Raw genomic sequence first — 19,399 nt, 5'->3', positions numbered from 1 at the left:
AAAATCACAAGATGGTTGCGAGTTTGCAACATGAACGATTCATCGTAAGTTGTCTTCTGATCCCGAAAAAAATTATACATACTATAGAGTAGATATATTAGAGTGGGTGCGCTAACTACTACGCAGTGGTGGCCTAGTGCACGGCATCCACATCGTATTCTGGAGGCGCCCGGAGGTGCACCCACCGAAGGGATGCTTGGCCCCCGCCGCGGTGGCTAAGTGGTTAGGGCGCTCGACTACTGATCCGGAGTTCCCGGGTTCGAACCCGACCGCAGCGGCTGCGTTTTTATGGAGGAAAAACGCTAAGGCGCCCGTGTCCTGTGCGATGTCAGTGCACGTTAAAGATCCCCAGGTGGTCGAAATTATTCCGAAGCCCTCCACTACGGCACCTCTTCCTCTTTTATTCTTTCACTCCCTCCTTTATCCCTTCCCTTATGGCGTGGTTCAGGTGTCCAACGATATATGAGACAGATACTGCGCCATTTCCTTTCCCCCCCAAAAACCAATTATTATTATTATGGCCACCTCTAGGCCTGGAGGGAGCCATGAGGGCTACGCGGACGGAGTCGTCGTCGCCACAATTTTGGGCAATGAGCTGAGAATAGTTAATGCTGTAAAAGAGAAACGTTGAATACCTGCTTTCGAACATTCGGCGACGTAAATCTCCTTATTCAGTGACAGCAGTTATTTTAGACGTCCGGTGTCGTTGAATGTACCTTATTTCTCCTCCGGAAAATTTTGTGCGATGAAGACGGGAAGTGTTCTCAATTACGGGTCATGCAGAGCAGTTCTAGCGATCTTTTCGAGTTCTTCGAAAAACGGCGGAAGCATGCGTCCGCTGACGAGGCGGAGGCTTAGCGGCGCTTGTCGCACGCCTGCACTTTCCCGCGGAAGGAAGACAAAACCGCGCGACAAGAGCACGGACACGTGCCAAGGCGTGCAGCGCCATACTTGCGCCGCTCAGAGCACGCAGCCTCAAACTTCCTCTCGTAAGGTCGTTGCGCCTTGGGCATAAGAGGACAAGACAACGCGTGGTGTCTCATTTCCTTTCTATGTGGTGTCCGCGGCCCCTTGTATCACCACCGGAGATCTGTCGGAATTCTTGGAAGGTATTGTTACGCGGTTCTGTAGAAGCCTTGCCGATACCTTTAGGCGATGGCTCCGTTCATTTTTCCATGTGACGCACGTACAATTCCCCGATGATGGCTTGTGGACTGCCTCGTGTAAGGAAGGAAGAGATAATGAGCATTAGTACAACGCAGCACCAGCCGTTCGGCAAGGTCAGTTCGTCCGCCAGCCAGTCGGGGGTCAGCTAAGTCCGCCACTTGGGGATTCCAAACACCATGTAGTCGTCTGGTCATTTGAAGCATCACCCTTTCTCCTATTCCGATGCCATTCAGTCAGCCCCATTTTCCTGGCTCGAGCAACGCAGCAGGATACTATAGTAAAGGTCGAATAACAGTGTATGAAGAGGGGTCGAATTCGCTGGTTATAATGAGAATAGTTATTTTGCGCGTATTCCTGCGTGCCTTACGCATCTGTAGCGAAGATCTCTGACGCAGGCGAGATGTAACGCTTACGAAGAATAAACGCGTCACTCCACGCTCGACGGCAAGAAATCAAATTTACCTGAAACGTCATCTTTTCCATACAGTCTCATGAGAACCGCGCATGAATGCAGATTTTGTGCACGCATGTAAAGTGTTCGCGGTTTGTGATCACTAATGGATTGTGAGTGCTTGGGCACTGAAATCTGGAAACCACTTTTCGGCGGTAAAGGGAAACGTCGGGTAAAGAAGAGATTGAAGCCTAGATGTCCAGAGCTGCCGTGATCTTTTCAACAGCTCCGTGAAGATTGTCTTTTTATTTGGTAAGCTATAGTACCGGTTAAGCAGAGAACGCCTCCAATGGCGCCAACATGGGCAGGCTGATGAACCCATAATATAAAAGCATAAAGAATGACTGAACATCAAGAAAAGGAAGGGTGGCCTTGGTAACATCACCAAAAGCTTAGGAAGAGTTTGGTGATAAAAAACAGTTAGGAGGACGCTTAAGGTTTGCCCTAAGAACAGACCTGATATAGCACCTTCTCTGAGTAACACTCCACGAAATACTACGCCACTGCATTGTCATACAATTAATATAGAATCGGTACACATCCCGAACACACGTTACTAAGTCCTACACAACACAACGCGTTCACTAGGTGCCCCTGTAACACGTTTCATCCGACTCTCCGTAGCTTCGTGGCCTGGGTTCGAACACCGATGACGGCCAATTTCATAATTTGCTTCTATACTCTGAAATACCCCCATTGGAGGAACCTCCGCGCCAATTTTGGCTTCATTTGGACCCTCCGCCAAATCGTTAGCTGCATTCGAAACTTCTGTAATTTTTTCCGACTGACGTTGGAGGACGGACGACGACGCCGGGTTTTTAGAAGAACGAGCTCGTTACGCTATCGCGTAAAAAAACCACGATATCCTCGCTGCATTTCCTTGCTGAACGTAATGTTGAATCTGGGTCGCTAGAGTTTTTACTTTTTTTCAGTGCCTTGTTTTGTTCCCAGTCGCATAGCATGAAAAGGACTTAGCCAATCAAAAAGTTTTTTTTTCTTTTTTGCCAAGAACGTTTAAGCAGAAGATTACGCGTTCCTTTCCAGCAAAAGACACAAATCCGAGATGGTCGAGCGCCAGATCGCAGACATTTGAAATTTAAAGACCATTCAAGGTTGTTGCATGCCGCGGGAAGAGGCAGAGGGTTTATTCTCTTCTCTTATTTAACTATCTTTCGGCACACTTGAACAAAGCTTAACACGCGCAAAACCGTCATCTGCATCTACTACCCGCCGCGGTGGCTCAGTGGTTAGGGCGCTCGCCTTCTGATCCGGAGTTCCCGGGTTCGAACCCGACCACGGGGGCTGCGTTTTTATGGAGGCAAAACTCTAAAGGCGCCCGTGTGCTGTGCGATGTCAGTGCATGTTAAAGATCCCCAGGTGGTCGAAATTATTCCGGAGACCTCCACTACGGCACCTCTTTCTTCCTTTCTTCTTTCACTCCCTCTTTATCCCTTCCCTTACGGCGCGGTTCAGGTGTCCAACGATATATGAGGCAGATACTGCGCCATTTCCTTTCCCCCAAAACCAATTATTATTATTATCCCTCCTTTATCCCTTCCCTTAAGGCGCGGTTCAGGTGTCCAACGATATATGAGACAGATACTGCGTAATTTCCTTTCCCAAAAAAAAACAATTATTACTACTATTATTATTATTATCTACTATCTTAGGAGCCGGTCGATGTACAGCCGATACATTCGCTGAGCCGCTGAGCACTGAAGTACTCTGTTTCGGAAGTGGAGGGCGACAGAGAAGCACGGTGCAACTTGGGAAGCGTATTATAGTGTTGAATAGTTTACTTTGAATAATTTGTCGACGCACATAAACATACATGCACGCGGCCTCAACGAAAGCATGTTTTGCACAATTAACTATCTGCCGCGGTGTCGCGACTCTGTGCTATCAGATCACGATGTTGCTGGCGCACCCGTGTTCGCCATGAGCGCAGCGACGCGTGCGCCTCCTGTGATCGTTTCTGCGAAGCACTATCCAGGCCGCTTTTGCTTGCTTGCTGATTGCTGCGAGGTTGCCGCTGCTGTTTATCGCTTGCATTCTGGCACGTACCGTATTACAGCGATAGCTTCAACGGTCCCGTTCAGCGGAAAATCCGGCGGCGTCCGTTGTTGTGAGGGAAAAATTCGGATTGGTCGAAAAGGTTGCTACGTCGCACATGGAGCGGCGAATTTGAATAGTGTTTAAAAGATTAGAAAACTGGTGACTTTTCTCGCAAAGGGGGGGGGGGGGGCATGTTTTTTATGCGAGCTGAAAGGTTCCGAAAAAAAAAAATCAAGGTGATAGGAAAAGGACAAAACTTAGGCTGGCTAAATAACTACTTCAATTGGTGCGGCTCAGCTTACGAATAAATCAAAACGCACTCTTCAACGCGCTTTGTGTGTTCGAGAGCACAGCCAACAACTTTTAGGTGAAACCTGCACATATTACTCGTGTAGCGACCCATAACACTGTCCAAAAAGAGCACGAACAAAGTTCACTCTGGCAGTGCTCACCATTCAGTGCGAAGGTTAACTGCAACAAGCTGTTACAATAATTTATATGGCAGACCCTAGAGAGAACCCCCTTGTGAGCAGGCTTATTTTTCATTGGCTCTCGGATTCCTCGCGGAACATTCTTATTGGCTGTTAGTCTCGTAGTTAAGGTATAGCAGCCTTGTCATTCGACAGACTACGTAGTTGTTCCGGCGTTCAAAAAGGTTTGGTTTGGTTTATGGGGGTTTAACGTTCCAAAGCGACTCTGGCTATGAGGGACGCCCTAGTGAAAGGCTCCGGAAATTTTGACCACCTGGGTTCTTTAACGTGCACTGACATCGCACAGTACACGGGTCTCTAGAATCTCGCCTCCATCGAAATTCGAACGCCGCGTTCGGGATCGAACCCGCCTCTTTGGGGTCAGCAGCCGAGCGCCATAACCACGAATGAATGTCTGAATGAATGAATGAATGAATGAATGAATGAATGAATGAATGAATGAACTTTATTCCCGTCATCATGGGGCCTCACGGTCTGGGCGCAGCAATTATGAGGGGGTGCTTCCCAGCCGGCTATCAGCACCGGAGACCATGGAGAAAGTCTTGTAGTAAGCTGTTTCCGCCTGACGGATGATGAGTCTTTGCTGATCCGGGTCGTGGCTACGGATCAGCTCTTCACAGGTGGCAGGTTCTGGGACGCTTTGCGATTTAGCCCCAGCAGATCTCCTGACACTCCCAAATTAAGTGATTTTGCGAAGTCATTCTGTGGCACCTACTGCAGAGCTCAGTCTCTTCATCGTGTAGTATAGAGTACTGAAAGAATCTGTTGACCTGGAGCCTCCTCCAGGCCCTGCACCCCCTTGGAGTGAGTGACCTATCCGGAAGTGAGAGTGTTCTTTTATAACCAATGAGCCACCGCAACGGCGCGTTTTAAAAGGAAGGAAGGAAGGAGGGCGCCTGTTTGTATTCACTGTCATCATCAGCAGTCTGCACGCAAAAAAAATGAGTGCTTTTATTACGCGACGGAAAAAATTATTTTTTGCTTCTTGACAGCCAAAGTAGAGGGTGCGTTCCTCAGGCGAGCATCTTCATTACGCGAGTAAATTTCAGTAAAGATTTGTTCTGGTCGAACCCGTTGCAGTGCGCAGGCTTGAGTGCATTTTTGCTGCGCATTAATAATAATAATAATAATAATAATAATAATAATAATAATAATAATAATAATAATAATAATAATAATAATAATAATAATAATAATAATAATAATAATAATAATAATAATTGGTTTTTGGTGGAAAGTAAATGGCGCAGTATCTGTCTCATATATCGTTGGACACCTGAACCACGCCGTAAGGGAAGGGATAAAGGAGGGAGTGAAAGAAGAGAGGAACAAATAGGTCCGTAGTTGAGGGCTCGGGAATAATTTCGACCACCTGGGGATCTTTAACGTGCACTGACATCGCACAGCACACGGGCGCCTTAGCGTTTTTCCTCCATAAAAACGCAGCCGCCGTGGTCGGGTTCGAACCCGGGAACTCCGGATCAGTAGTCGTTCCCGGGTTCGAACCCGACCGCGGCGGCTGCGCGCATTCAAAATCAGGCGCGGGACAAGTTAGGAACACAAAAACGCCAGACGAACGCTGGTCATGCGTTTGCTTGTGAAGCCTTGCTGAAGACGCAGGCTTTAGGCCGTGAGGTGATGATAATCAGAAGTGCGTGTTATTTCTGTCACCGGCGTGTTTAGAAGCTTGCTGCTGCCGTCTTGTGCGCCCTTATTCATTTAGAATATGAGGCGCCAGGTCCTCAACGGGAGGTACTTTAGGATTCGTTGGATGCTATGGCTTCCCGGGGTGGGTTCCGTCGTTTGCTTTTACGTGACATGCACTGAGCCACGGCGCCTTGCGCTTTGGGGTTGTTTCTGCGCGCTCAATTATACGGTGGTTCTCTCTGCATATATAACGGATGTGCTAGAAATTTCATGGGTTAAGACATCATGTGGAGCACCATGTTGCGTGGGTGGGTTTGGATCAGGAGCGGACGGCTGGAGACGGGCTAGCGAGAGGCGGAGGGTACTGAAGAAGACTGCACCGTTTATTTTACACATTTATAGCATTTCCACAAAGCATACGACAGCCTACCATCCGGCTGGTTTTATACGGTCCGCGGTCCCCAACTCTCTAGCTGGGGAATGTAGTTACTTGGCTAGTGTCCAATCAGCGGATCACTTGTGGAGGCTTGCGGAGTCGGCCACAACAGGAGGCGCGACCTGCGCTATAGTGCCTAAAATATACTGGAAGTATATTCTATAGGGACTACACCTCTGCCCTCTCGCCGCTTTCCTGGTAACGATGGTGATGACGCGACTGTTACGCCGCACTTCAGGCAGTGACGGTGATTTTCCACACGCTGAAAGCGGTCGATGACTATAGGGTCAACTTGCAGCTCCATTTCTAGGATGGTAACCACTTCTGCGGAGGTCGTCGCCTTCTGTCCGCAGTGATCCGTTAGAAAGGACGATTTCCTCATCCCACCTCCGCCGTTGTCAGTGCAGTGAAGATGGGCTCTTTGATTTCCACGGCGCCGTCCGGCTGGTGCAGTCCTGCGCTATTTTGTGCGCCCTGCCGAAATGGCTGGCAGACGAAGTGGGGACGAAGCCCTGCCTTCCTGAAACAAAGTAAAGAAGCCGCCGCGTCCGCTGCCAGGTGTCGGCGCTGCGCCATCGCGAGGATGACGGCACCGTTGTCAGCTGAATGGTCTCGCGTGTTCTGGCCCGCGTTGCTCGGAGGACGATCACAACAGTCACCTTTACACCTTTACACCTACACATGATACTGCCAATGCTACCTTACATTACACTGTCATTTAGAAAGTCAAAGTATTGAAGCACAATGCTCACGTATATAATATTTGCTTGCAAAAGCTTTGGTGGTGGGGCAAATTTTGGCTTTCGAAACCCATTCAGAACAGTGAGGTCTCCAGCGAGCATTTTGTTGTTAATGGCAAGGAATCTAACGACCTTAAGATCAAGCCTGCATATTGACCAAATTTCCAACCGAGTACAAGTGTTTCTAAATCACGAAGGCTCACATGTGCCAAACATAAACCAATCATTTGGTAGCTTTGTTTTCACGTGGAAGGAAAAGCGCATAAAAGACACAGGCGAAGAAAAGAACCCAGGGAGAGCTGAGCGATAGAAGCCGCAGCAAAATATTATCACCATCATAATTACCACAATGCAGTAAATGGAAGCTTGGAGTGCTGCGTTCTTAAACTAGATATTCTAAAAGCTATATTAGTCTAATGCATTTTCTTTGGCGCGATATTTGGTCTTGTTACTATAGCGGCACTGAAGTGAAAAAAAAAAAAAACGCTTGCTGCTTTGCGAACTGTTTGTTGCACAGGGGTGCAGTGAATGCCAGAACGAACGCCTTTTGGTGCTTAAATTTCGTGTGCGCTGAAGACTCATGAAGAGGCCGTCATCCCCGCGCTATTTCTTTCACTGCTACTGAGGCGCTCGTACCACACCAAGTTAGGGCATTCCCACATTTTTCGTACAAATCGACCGCTTGCGTAACACTTTTGAGGGGCTATGAAGCCAGAAAAAGTGAAGTTTCTATTGTCATTGTAATTTAAAGGAAAGTATTTCCGTCGACTAGTCAGCAGCATGACATCCGGAAACGAGCAGCCGGCGAACCGCTAGCCTAGAGAACTGGACGTGACAGTGAACGGGCATCAGACTTCGACGATGCCTTGGCACGTCGGGACTTCGCAGGAGGCACAGCCTGCAGGAGCTGTTAGGGAAATCAAGAAACGAGAAAAAACAATTGACTGCATTCCGTGGCCAGACTTTGCAGCGTTTGTTTGCCGAAAGCGTTTAACGCGGAAGTGGACTGGGCTGTCCCTTACTACCGTAAGCACTGAAGATGGTCCCGCTTTCATGCAGTGCCACTCCTCCCCGGAATGCGGCAAATGCAGAAACATCCATCGTCGGCGTTCGCAGAAAGGAATTCGCGTTGAGCCACCCTGACAATCAGAAGGCGACGACGTGAAAGCCAATTTATTTCGAAGTCGGGGCACGATGCCAACAACAGGTCATCAATGCCGTTTCCAGAAATTACCGCAAGAGGGTCTTCAGCGGCGCTCGTGCTGTCAGCTGTCATAGCGTATGCGTGCATCGTAGGGTGCATTCTCGCAAACGGGGCGCTTCCTAACGGTGCGCTTTGTGTTCTGAGAGGCAGGAGTCCAGTTCTCAAGGCCAAGGGCACAGTGACGCGTGCGAGGTGTGCGCAGCCTGTGCGAGACCGCCGCCTTCCTGCCTTTGCCTTTGGCAAGAAGCGCCGTTGTCAAGGCCAAGGCCACGGCGCACTCAAGCGGCGCCGATGGAGGCCTGGCGGAACCCCTCTCGGTGACAAATCCAATGACGGGACATCCCTACGCGTCACGTAGAGCGTGTCACGTGCCAACAGCGCCAGGGGTTTTCGGGAATCGAACGTCTTAGTTTTAGGCGACAGCGATGCATAGATAAGCGACACAAGATTAGCAAAATTTGTTGCGCCACAAGGAAGGTCAGGTGTTTCGTAAGAGAGTATGTAGTGGGCAGAAGCCGAGTTGCGAAAGAGGATGGCTTCGGTGTACGTGCGCTGGTCACGGACAGCAGCGGGGATATGACAGCCGAGCATTTAGTAGTGCGCACGCGATGGCTGTTTACGTGACATGTAATTCTCACGCAACCGGTCAGTATACTGGCAATGTGTGAGTGGAAAGGATGCTATTTTGTTTTGTTTTTTTGCCGGGCAGCTTTCCATTGTGCTTGCACGAATGATTTCCAAAACCCACTTTAAAGCTCCGTGTCGTGATAAAAAAAAATTATCTGCGGTTCAACTACTGCTGAACCTGGTTAGAGAGCGAAAGCTGTGGTGTATCGGGTAAGCAGACGCGTTTGACCTCTGTAACGTTGAGTGCGCTCCCCACACTGGGTAGGCAACGCGCCCACCCTGCCAGGTGGCGGTTCAGTTAACGGTTGATCGCGAGAGGTTGGCCACCCAATGAACGCTGCGGCCCATTGCTGCAGTGCCGCGTGTCTGCCACAACGCTGTCAGCGCTAATGCATGCAGCCCACATCTCTCTCTCACCACTGCCACGTACCCCAAAGCGCGATTGAGGCGCCCACTGACCCAGGGAGCCAGTTATGCGCGTTTCCTTGGCTTTCGAAGAAAATTGAAGATTGGTTTTTACAATTGGTTTTGAGGAAAGGAAATGGCTCAGAAATTGTCTCACTTATATGGGTGGACACCCGAACCGCGCCGTAAGGAAGGGATAAACGTGGTTGGGCTGAAGGTCTGCTGAAGGTCAAACTCCGGCGTACGCGAAACGCGCCGCAGCTAGCCCAGATAAGCTTTCGCTTCAAAAATGATGTCTATCGTCCATGTATGAATATCGGACGATATCCGGTTGGCGTCGATTGATTCTTGAGCACGCGCGCCTCTCGTTGCGTTCACACGGTTTGCGGATGGAGCGATCAGTTCTGCGGCGGTTACTTAACAACCTCTGCGATAGGCGGTTACTTTGCGCACGAGCTTGCTTTCCCAGACTTGAGTTATAATAATAATTGGTTTTTTGGGGAAAGGAAGTGACGCAGTATCTGTCTCATATATCGTTGGACACCCGAACCGCTCCGTAAGGGAAGGGATAAAGGAGGGAGTGAAAGAACAAAGGGAGAAGTAGGTGCCGCAGTGGAGGGCTCCGGAATAATTTCGACCACCTGGGGATCTTTAACGTGCACTGACATCGCACAGCACACGGGCGCCTTAGCGTTTTGCCTCCATAAAAACGCAGCCGCCGCGGTGGGGTTCGAACCCGTGTACTCCGGATCAGTAGCCGAGCGCCCTAACGCGATGGTTACTGCACAATCGCTTTTCTCACTAAACTTAGCTTTTTTTTTGCTTGTCTTGGCGCAGGAAAAATTAGATGCTGATTTGTTTGTTGACACAGTACACCTTCAAGCCGATTGGAATTATTGAGGGAGTGGTTGCTGTGCAGAACAAAAGAATAATGCAAAAGCATTAGGCGGCGGGACAAACATGACAGGAAAGAATCGAGTGAGGAGAAAAAACATTCTCGAACATCATTAGTCCAGGCCTGTCTATGGTAATGACCGCTGCTAAACTGTAACGCTTGTATGCGAATGACTGCAGAGCGTCAACTAGCTACATTACGCGTCAGGAGAATTTGCGCAACCTAACACTATCAACCAACCAGAACATCCCATGTTTTAATTAGGTCACTTTCAAAGATTACTCTCGTTTTTATTTTATTTTTCTGATAGGTTTTCTGTATACGCATGCTTTCGCGAAGAAGTTAATTTGCTTCTTGTGTGCGAACATCACTGTTCCCTTCTACATTTCGAGCATCTGTACATGAGCTGTTTTTCTCCTGTTTTTCTGCGCCGTGTACTGACTGTTGCTTCAAACTATGCGCAGCGGTGGCGGATTTCAAGACTTGCAAAACTGTGGCGAACGGGAATGGCCGCCACAATGGGTTCAGGAACTTCGAGAGCATCGATGTTGCCTGGAGGAACCTCACCTACAAAGTGAAGAAAGGCAAAGGTACGTGCCTCAACCGCTTCAAGCGTAGGGACACAAGGATTCTTTTGTTCCTTGGAAACGCGCGATATCAGTGTTATATGTTCATACTTTATGTGCCGTGGGCCACCGAAGTGTGCCCTCATACCAGCTGGTTACTTTTTTATTTGTGATATCATAGTTCCCTAAATATTGATTTGTACTCGCCAAAGATCCTCTTCATAGAGCTCCATAGCACGACCTCACAACTTGGCGTTCGAAAAGCGAACGATAAATTACTGTTAGTGTGGGACAGCTTTAAAGAGACGGCGGTATTGCAGAGCTCAGCAGTTTGGTAGAGTGCAGACAGCCGAAATCTAAATCTAAACCTAAAGGTTAAAATCTCAACGATACAGTCAAACGCGCGCAAAAAACTGACGGGCGATCAGATGGTGCGACGCGACGAATCTGCGTCAGCAGTACTGGTTCTACATTGCCTTTTAAGTTGCCAACTTTCTCGCCACGTCTGTTAATACGATTTCGATGTTATTTTTCGCACCGAATCTCCTTGGAATTCTGGTATGTAGAGGCTTCTGAAGCGTGAAGATGGGTTGATGTTTGAGGGGTGGTTGGAGACTTTGGATACGCATACATCGGCGTTTTCGCCGAATGAGTGCTATAATGCTAACGCAGTAAAAAAAAAACAGTACCAATGCTGAATATTAATTTCTAACACTAAATGGCACATTATTTGCGAATAAGTGTGTTGTAGTATATTTATAAGCTATAGTCAAAGTCATACTCTGTCTATAGCTTCAGTGCTGCTAAGAGCGACGGTACGACCAGAGAGAATATTTGTATAAACAGCGTGAACTTTTATTTCCTTTGGAAGAAACCAATGGAGGGGGGAGGGGAGCGGGGGGAGCGGAAAAAAGCGAAATTAAGGCAATTTGCCTGCTGTCGTTCTGAACACGCCGCGTGAGTAAAAGAAGTAAAAAGAAAGCGTGTTTTAAACATTTCTTACTCATTCAATCTCTGCACTACACACACTGGACGAACAGTATGCAAGTAAACTCGTAGGACGCACTAAAAATGAGAAATCCGTGTATATTGCTTGTTGTCATTATTTTTAAAAATCTTCGCAGCGCAAATAACATCTGGCTTTTTACAAAACTATTTGGAATTAGTTGTTTTCATTTTCATTTGCCCAACACGCACAAAAACCTGAAACTACGAAAAAATCAAAAACCAACAGCCATATAAGCAAAAGAGCGCGTTTCTAAATAATTTATAAAATTTTACTTTCGCGTCAAATGGGTTTCCATGCTGCCTATAATTCCACGCTTCATAAAGGTTATAACTATAACGCACTTTCATCTGAAAGATAGAGGGCTTTAAAAACCTTTATTGACACTTATCTCGTTGTTTGCCCCTTTGTGTGCCAGTTTCCAGGAACTTGGTGGACAATATGAGCGGGGAAGCCCGCTCGGGGACGCTGACTGCCATCATGGGTCCTTCAGGCGCCGGCAAGACTACGCTGCTCAACTTGCTCACAGGTTTCTAGTGAGTTCCGCCAGTGGCGTTATTATTCACTAGCGCTCCCAATGCTGTTTGCGCAGTTACAGCTATCATGCTTGCATAAAAAAGACTTCGAAGCTTGGAAATTACGGCTTTAAGCAGCATAACTTAGCATTAGCCAAGCCATGCCAGTGTGCCAAAAATTTGTGAAGTGATAAATTGGTTAGAAGGGAACTTTTGTACGTCAGAATTGTGTTATCTTTGGATAGAAATCGAAAAAAGTCTTCTGATAGCTTTAGCCAAGCTGTACTCATTAGCGGACACCGTGTGGAAGGCACTGTCCTCGAGAAACCCTTCCGCTTACGCTCACTGAAATCTTGCTGTGAATGACGTACACCAGCATTTCTGTAAAGGTTGTTGAGGAGTCGATGACTGCGCGGTTTATCGCTATTACCGTCATCGATAGTTTTCTCACTACCGCGGTATCCGGTCCCTAGTCGTCCGATCAGAGATTGTAGAATACTCCGACATACCACTTTTTTCTTCGCCCCGCCGTGGTGGCTCAGTGGTTAGGGCGCTCGACTACTGATCCGGAGTTCCCGGGTTCGAACCCGACCGCGGCGGCTGCGTTTTTATGGAGGAAAAACGCTAAGGCGCCCGTGCGCTGTGGGATGTCAGTGCACGTTTAGGATCCCCAGGTGGTCGAAATTATTCCGGAGCCCTTCACTACGGCACCTATTCTTCCTTTCTTCTTTCACTCCCTCCTTTATCCCTTCCCTTACGGCGCGGTTCAGGTGTCCAAAGATATACTAGAAAGATACTGCGCCATTTCCTTTCCCCAAAAAACCAATTATTATTTTTCTTCCTAGACGGGAACGTCCAGGCTGCGTATCAGGCGGCTCGACCCCTGTTTTCTTCTTTGACTTCAAACTGGCCCATTCAACCTGCTTTTAATATTACCTCCACTGACTTGCCTTTGAAGAGGTAGATTCATTGTAAGACTTCGTTGCCGATTTGGAGCATTTCTCCAACTGGTAGCTGACATCATGCACGTAGTCACCATCGTGCGACCATTGCACCACTGGCCCCGGCGAGAATTTTTCGGCATCACGGTTCAGGGATGAAATCAGCCATCTCTTTCAGTATATGAATGCCTTTGGTCCCAATACCTGTATTGCCGAGCTAAGGTTTATTTTAGGTTTCTCTGCATGCACAGAAGATTCCATTGTCAATGAGAAAGTGCAGCAATAGGGTGAATTTCTTTCCGCCTTTCCATGGCGTACAGCGTCATTATGCAACGTGCAGGCATACAAAGCGCTATTGCGCTGCTGCACTTCTGCACTGCTGCACTGCTGCATTCACGCGTGCAAGCACGCTGCAATATTGAGCACTCGTTGATGCATCAGGTTGTGTAGAAGATGGTTTATGGTTTATGGGGGTTTAACGTCCCAAAGCGACTCAGGCCATGAGAGACACCGTAGTGAAGGACTCCGGAAATTTCGACCACCAGCGGTTCTTTATCGCGCTATGGCGCCCGTGTGCTGTGCGATGTCAGTGCACGTTAAAGATCCCCAGGTGGTCGAAATTATTCCGGAGCCCTCCACTACGGCACCTCCTTCTTCCTTTCTTCTTTCACTCCTTCTCTTATCCCTTCCCTAACGGCGCGGTTCAGGTGTCCAACGATATATGAGACAGATACTGCGCTATTTCCTTCCCCAAAAACCAATTATTATTATTATTATTTCTTTATCGTGCACTGGCATCGTACAGCACACGGGCCTCTACAATTTCGCCTCCATCGAAATTCGACCGCCGCGGCCGGGAGCGAACCCGCGTCTTTCGGGCCAGCAGCCGAGCGCCATAACCGCTCAGCCACCGCGGCGGCTCCGGTTGTGTAGAAGAATGAGAACCAAAATCATTAGAAAATTGCTAAAAAGAAACAAAGCGATCGCGTGCGATGGATAAAGAAGTGCATCAAATGCATTCATTGGTCGCTTTGCTAAGGCGGGTGACTTCATCTGTTTCTTCTCAACTAAACTGTCACGTGGCTCACATTCCTCTAACCTACGTCCCAGTTCACCCGAGGAAAACGCCCGCACCGCACATGCACTCTGTCGGTACAGCGCGATGCGAAAGCGGATTCCTTTGTTTGACGACGCGTCATGGTCGTATTGTGCTTTCGATCGATTACGTGACCCCGTACCAACCGTCATGCGGCATGGGGAGTGCGCCGCAGAGTGCGCATTCTGCTGACGTGCATCCTTTAGAGAGCGAATATGCCGTGCTGTCGCTGCGAAACGAATGCCCATTCGTCCTCGTCGTTCCGTACGCTCGCAGTTACACGCTTCCTGCTTCTCGAGGGCACGTCTTGCTCGTCGCAAGCGGAGAAGGGTTAAGCCGGTCAAGAAGAGTACGCGCTGACCGCGTGACCTGTAGGAATATGACCTTCCCGCTGGTCAGCAGACAGACGATGTGAAACAACGCACTACACAGCGCGCATCAAGGCTTGCAACGCAGCGAACAGAATTCCTTTTCTCGTCAGTACTGACATTAGAGTTTTAGCCTAGCGGAGGCTTTGTACTGTAGACGCAGAGAGGACGAGCCTGGTGTCTGGTGCGCATGCACGCACAGTGGCCGGTGCTCTTCCCCACCTGGCCACTGCCCATGCTCGACAGGCTCCTTGCAGATCGTGAATACATCTGCGTTTGTGGGCCGCCGCGGTGGCTCAGTGGTTATAGCGTTCGGCTGCTGACCCGAAAGACGCGGGCTCGATCCCGGCCGCGGAGATCGAATTTCGATGGAGGTGAAATTCTAAAGGCCCGTGTACTTGCGATGTCAGTGGTAGAAATTTCTGGAGCCCTTCACTACGGCGTCCCTCGTAGCCCGAGTCGCTTTGGGACGTTAAATCCCCATAAACCACATCTTCCTTAGTACGTTCCCGTTATACGAAAACTCTCTAAATTCTTTGCTCATTATGTGGCCTGGCTGAATGGGAATTTAAGCGATTTCGATGCCTTGTTTCCGTGATAGTGAAGAACGGTTTCATCGTTCACGGCACCTTGGCACTCCTCAGCGTTGTCTTTTGTTTCGTGCTTCGTCTGTGTCTTGTGGTGTCTCTCTTTTGCGTGGCGTCCGCCTTTATTTTTCTACGCTGTACGAGCGACGTGACCTTGCTGCTGGCTCGCGTTCGGCATGCACGAGTACGGTGTCACGTGCGGCCAGACGCCCACGACAGTGTGCGCACGTACGAAGTCATTAGAAGAAAAGGCGGACTGCTCTGAGACGACGTTCAACTTTCCAAAGTACGCACAACCGCTCTTGTTCGTTGAGAGGCTAGATTCAAAGCTACATAACGTCAATAGCCGGAACAGCAATAAATAATAATTATAATGACAACTTCTACTGCTCACGGCAAGGCTGTGTGTCGCATCTGCATGCAGACGTGAAAGAAGTTAGAATTTCTAGCGCAGCTGATAGCTGTTCACTTGCAGCAAAGTTATTTGGCCATATCTACCTATATTTTCGTATCATATTTATATCATATTTTATCAACAACATGTGCATAATGTGTTCGCGTAAAATGGCAGTCGCGCGGTCGTTGTACATACTACTTTTCACGTAGACGCGTTTAAATACAACGATGCATTGTTTGTACTTTGTAGTGCGCAACCCAAAGCCTCAGAAACAGCATTTTCGAGGGAAATTGACAGAGCTTGTTCGTACACGTGTCCGTACGTAACAGTGATCCGGCACTGGTCGCGACCTTAGCAGTTACCTCGTTGTCTATCTCGCATGGCCAGAACGTGAGGCCAGTCAGGACACCCGGCTGCCTTAGCTCTCGTTTTGTCGATGACGTATTAACCAAATTAACCGGCACCGACCAATGAGGAACCGATCTCTGAGTCACGCCCCCGAACTGTATCATCTTTTCGGCGGTCAAAAACATTCATTGCCGTGGTTGTCATCATCTTAATTATTATAATCATCAGCTAGACTACGTCCATTACAGTACAGATGTCTCTCCTACTTACCTTCGATCAGCCCTGCCATACACCAGTCCCGGTTTCCGCATCCTGCAAATTTCGTAATAATATTTCCGCAGCTGACTCTTCCGGCTTCTGCTCCGACTACAATTTCTCTTGACCTTGAGTCCACTCTCTTACCACAGCATACCATCGGTCATCAGTTCCCTGCGTTCCGTTTCGCGTAGTTGGCGGTAAGTTACAGTTAAAAACTCCAAAACGCCAAAACAACAAGTTAACTAGCAGCGGCGTAACATTGGAACCGTTAGCGTAGCGTAGTTGTTGACAAGTGAATAACTTCGGTGAAGCTCGAAGGAACAGCAGGAGTGGGTTCTAACTCCCTGGGATTTTCGCTGCTGTCGAGTGCTTCTTAAGGTTAATCGAAAAATTCTGCTGCGCATTAACTTGTCATCGAGAAAATATTAACAGAAATCACAAATCTTTTCTGCGTAAGCATTTGATGAGGCCCGCGATGTGTGCGAACTCAAACAATGTATAACAGGCGTCCCACGTTACATGACCAAGGTTTCAAATGGTCTCAGCTCCTGGTGGCTCAAACCTCGTGTAACTATGTCTTTACTGTCTTGTGGTCAGTCGCTACAAACCATCAATTTTCTTTGTTATTGAAAAAAAATTTTCGAGCTATATTTACACTTCTTCAAATGTGTTTAGTACCGTTAAGGTAATCTGCTAAGTGCACTCTAAGATATGCATCATGTGAATTGCGGCCATTGTTAGCTCATACAAGTGGCATTAGAACCCTATTCTTACTTCAAGACACGCTTAAGAGCTACTCAGGGAAATAAGGTAAGGGTACTGTGCCCATGTGGGAGCGTTTCATGCAAAAATCTACGCTCCAATGCACTGCGTCTCCTTTAGGCCATTGAGCTGTTTTCCGCGCTTACATTTGTCGAAAGTTGTGCTCGCAGCACGCAGAGGTCGACGCCAAAACAAGAGTCTATCGCCTTCTTTTGTTTTCCGCAGTGACAAGGGGTACAAGGGCGAGGTGCAGATCAACGGCTTCGTGCGCGACCAAGCCCTGTTCAACAAGCAAAGCTGCTACGTCATGCAGGAAGATCGGCTCCTCCCCGCTCTCACCGTTCACGAGGCCATCTCCATGAGCGTCGAACTGCGCATGCCCAACATCGGTGCACAAGACAGAGTCAAGAAGGTGAGCCTGGGAGCAGGCATTTTAGTTGGTGCACTCGGCATATCAATGATTAAGACGAAATGTAACTAGTTCTAAAAACTAGTTCTACAAAGTACTCGTAGACACGCAGCTACAAAGTGCGCTTCAAAGTGCTTAAGTACGTTTTGGAGTATATTAACAGTCGATCCGTCCTTCACAAGTCATGTTTCTTAAACAGGGTGTGTTGCTGGGCAAGTTGGTTTGACATTCTGAACATTGTAGCGCTGGCAGACGACGGACGGAGCGCACTGTGTGTCTTGTTTTCCCTTCGTACGTCGTCTGCCAGCGCTACAATGTTCAGAATGTCTCTTAAAGCTTCCTCCCTGGAACAGTGTTCTGGACGTGGAACGAAGTTTCTAAAGCTTCCCGTGTACTGTTGGAAACGGCGGTAAAATAAAAAAAGAAGCCCGAAATATTTTTGTGGGGTATTCGCAATAAATTACGCTTGAAATAGACAAACCACTATTTTGTAGCTATGATGCTTATTATGAGAGCAGTAATCGGTAGCTTAGTGGGGTGGTCATCTGAAAATTTAGAGAACATGGTACTATTGATAGTTGTATGATACCTTTGGTTTTAAATGTATTAGAAATGCAGAAATGCTGACTAATATAACTTTCAATATTTATTGCGCCAGCAGGCATAGTTACAGAAAAATTAGATGAAAGCGGCAGAACATTTTATGTCGAGAGATCTGTAATGCTTCAAAAGTATACAGCTCACTGGATACCAGTACACAGCCTGCATAAAGGCCGCAATAATTATGGTTGCTGGAAATAAGATTAGTATGAGGTGCCGTTAAGATCAGTGCTCTCTATCTTTTATATACTTAACGCGGGTCCTTCCATGCCAAACACACCAGAGTTCGCCCTCGAACGTCTTCGATTTGTTTTTTAAAAAAATTAATGGCTTTTTATTCAACTGTTCAAATGCAATTTCATTTAATATCTCTCGAGGGAAAAAATTTTCCTGTCTTGTGACAACTCTGAATTTTCCAGACTAGTGCAAACTTAAGTCGTCGCGGAAATCTACAAAGAAATGATTTCTTTTTTGTGCTCCAAATTTTAGATGAACAATGTATATGAATATTACTTTTTAATCAAACATCATGAAATTGCCAGTAACAAGTTTTTTATGTATGTTCAGTTCACTTTCTTTAGCTCAAGACGCACAATTTTTGAACATTTTTTAAAATTCTACGCGAAATTTATGAGCAATATAACACTTTTAATCGGTTTGTCATGCCTGCTGATGTGCTCGAGGCTGCTCGCTGCAAAAATGCGAAATATGATTCAGCTGATGCACAGCTGATGCAACAGTGCACATCGACCTCTGAAGTTTCGCCCGGCATCATCGTCTTCGACGCTAGTTTGGCTAGAAGTAAGGGAAAAATACTTCATTATGGCGCTTTTTCTTAATTTGTGCCTTAAAGAGATGAGTAAGGTTCTAGATTAACACAAACGTAGAAGAAAGTGATATAGCAAGATTTTATATTAAAGATACCAAGCATAGTCAGTGAAAGAATATTGCGCATGAGGCAAGTACAGTGTTCCAAGAAAAATTAGCATCGATTGCCTTGATATTTTTTCGATAGCACAAAGAATGCGTCTTCAAATGTTTTGCGCGCAGGTAAAGTATGCCTATTGCTTGTGGTGTTAATTCTCAAAAGCTAAAAATTGCAACGCGGTAATAGTTGGGAGGAAACGAATTGTTTTTACATAAGAGCATGGCCTGCACGATATTTAAGTCATAGTTAGTTGATATCTGTTATTTTATGATATGTGCGATGATTATATGTCTGAGGGCCACGTATTGTTTGTTTCTTTGTACCTGAAAGTAATACAGAGGGGCTGCATCTATCGGCGCGTACAGAGAATGTATGTGAGTATACCTTTAAACTTTTTTCCAAGAGGGTCCCCTGCACTGTGGTGTTTTCGGTGGTGCATCGCACGGTGGGGGCTTACTGCACATCCGTGGCAAAGGTTATATTGCAAGCGTGAACTTTCA

General features: G+C 47.5%; 1 protein-coding gene across 1 annotated transcript in view; it reads left to right on the top strand.

Annotated features, from left to right (window-relative positions):
* The window catches only part of LOC144136784 (ATP-binding cassette sub-family G member 1-like), a 62,346-nt gene that overhangs the window by 21,804 nt on the left and 21,143 nt on the right, over nucleotides 1-19,399 (top strand). Inside the window, exons 2-4 of the mRNA XM_077669407.1 lie at nucleotides 10,583-10,708; nucleotides 12,109-12,226; nucleotides 17,188-17,374. Of these exons, the coding sequence (XP_077525533.1) occupies nucleotides 10,583-10,708; nucleotides 12,109-12,226; nucleotides 17,188-17,374 (431 nt within the window). The remainder of the gene's footprint in view (nucleotides 1-10,582; nucleotides 10,709-12,108; nucleotides 12,227-17,187; nucleotides 17,375-19,399) is intronic.

Source organism: Amblyomma americanum, chromosome 6 (genome assembly GCF_052857255.1).
Source record: "Amblyomma americanum isolate KBUSLIRL-KWMA chromosome 6, ASM5285725v1, whole genome shotgun sequence".
NCBI lineage: Eukaryota > Metazoa > Arthropoda > Arachnida > Ixodida > Ixodidae > Amblyomma > Amblyomma americanum.
This window is presented reverse-complemented; position numbering and strand designations above follow the sequence as displayed.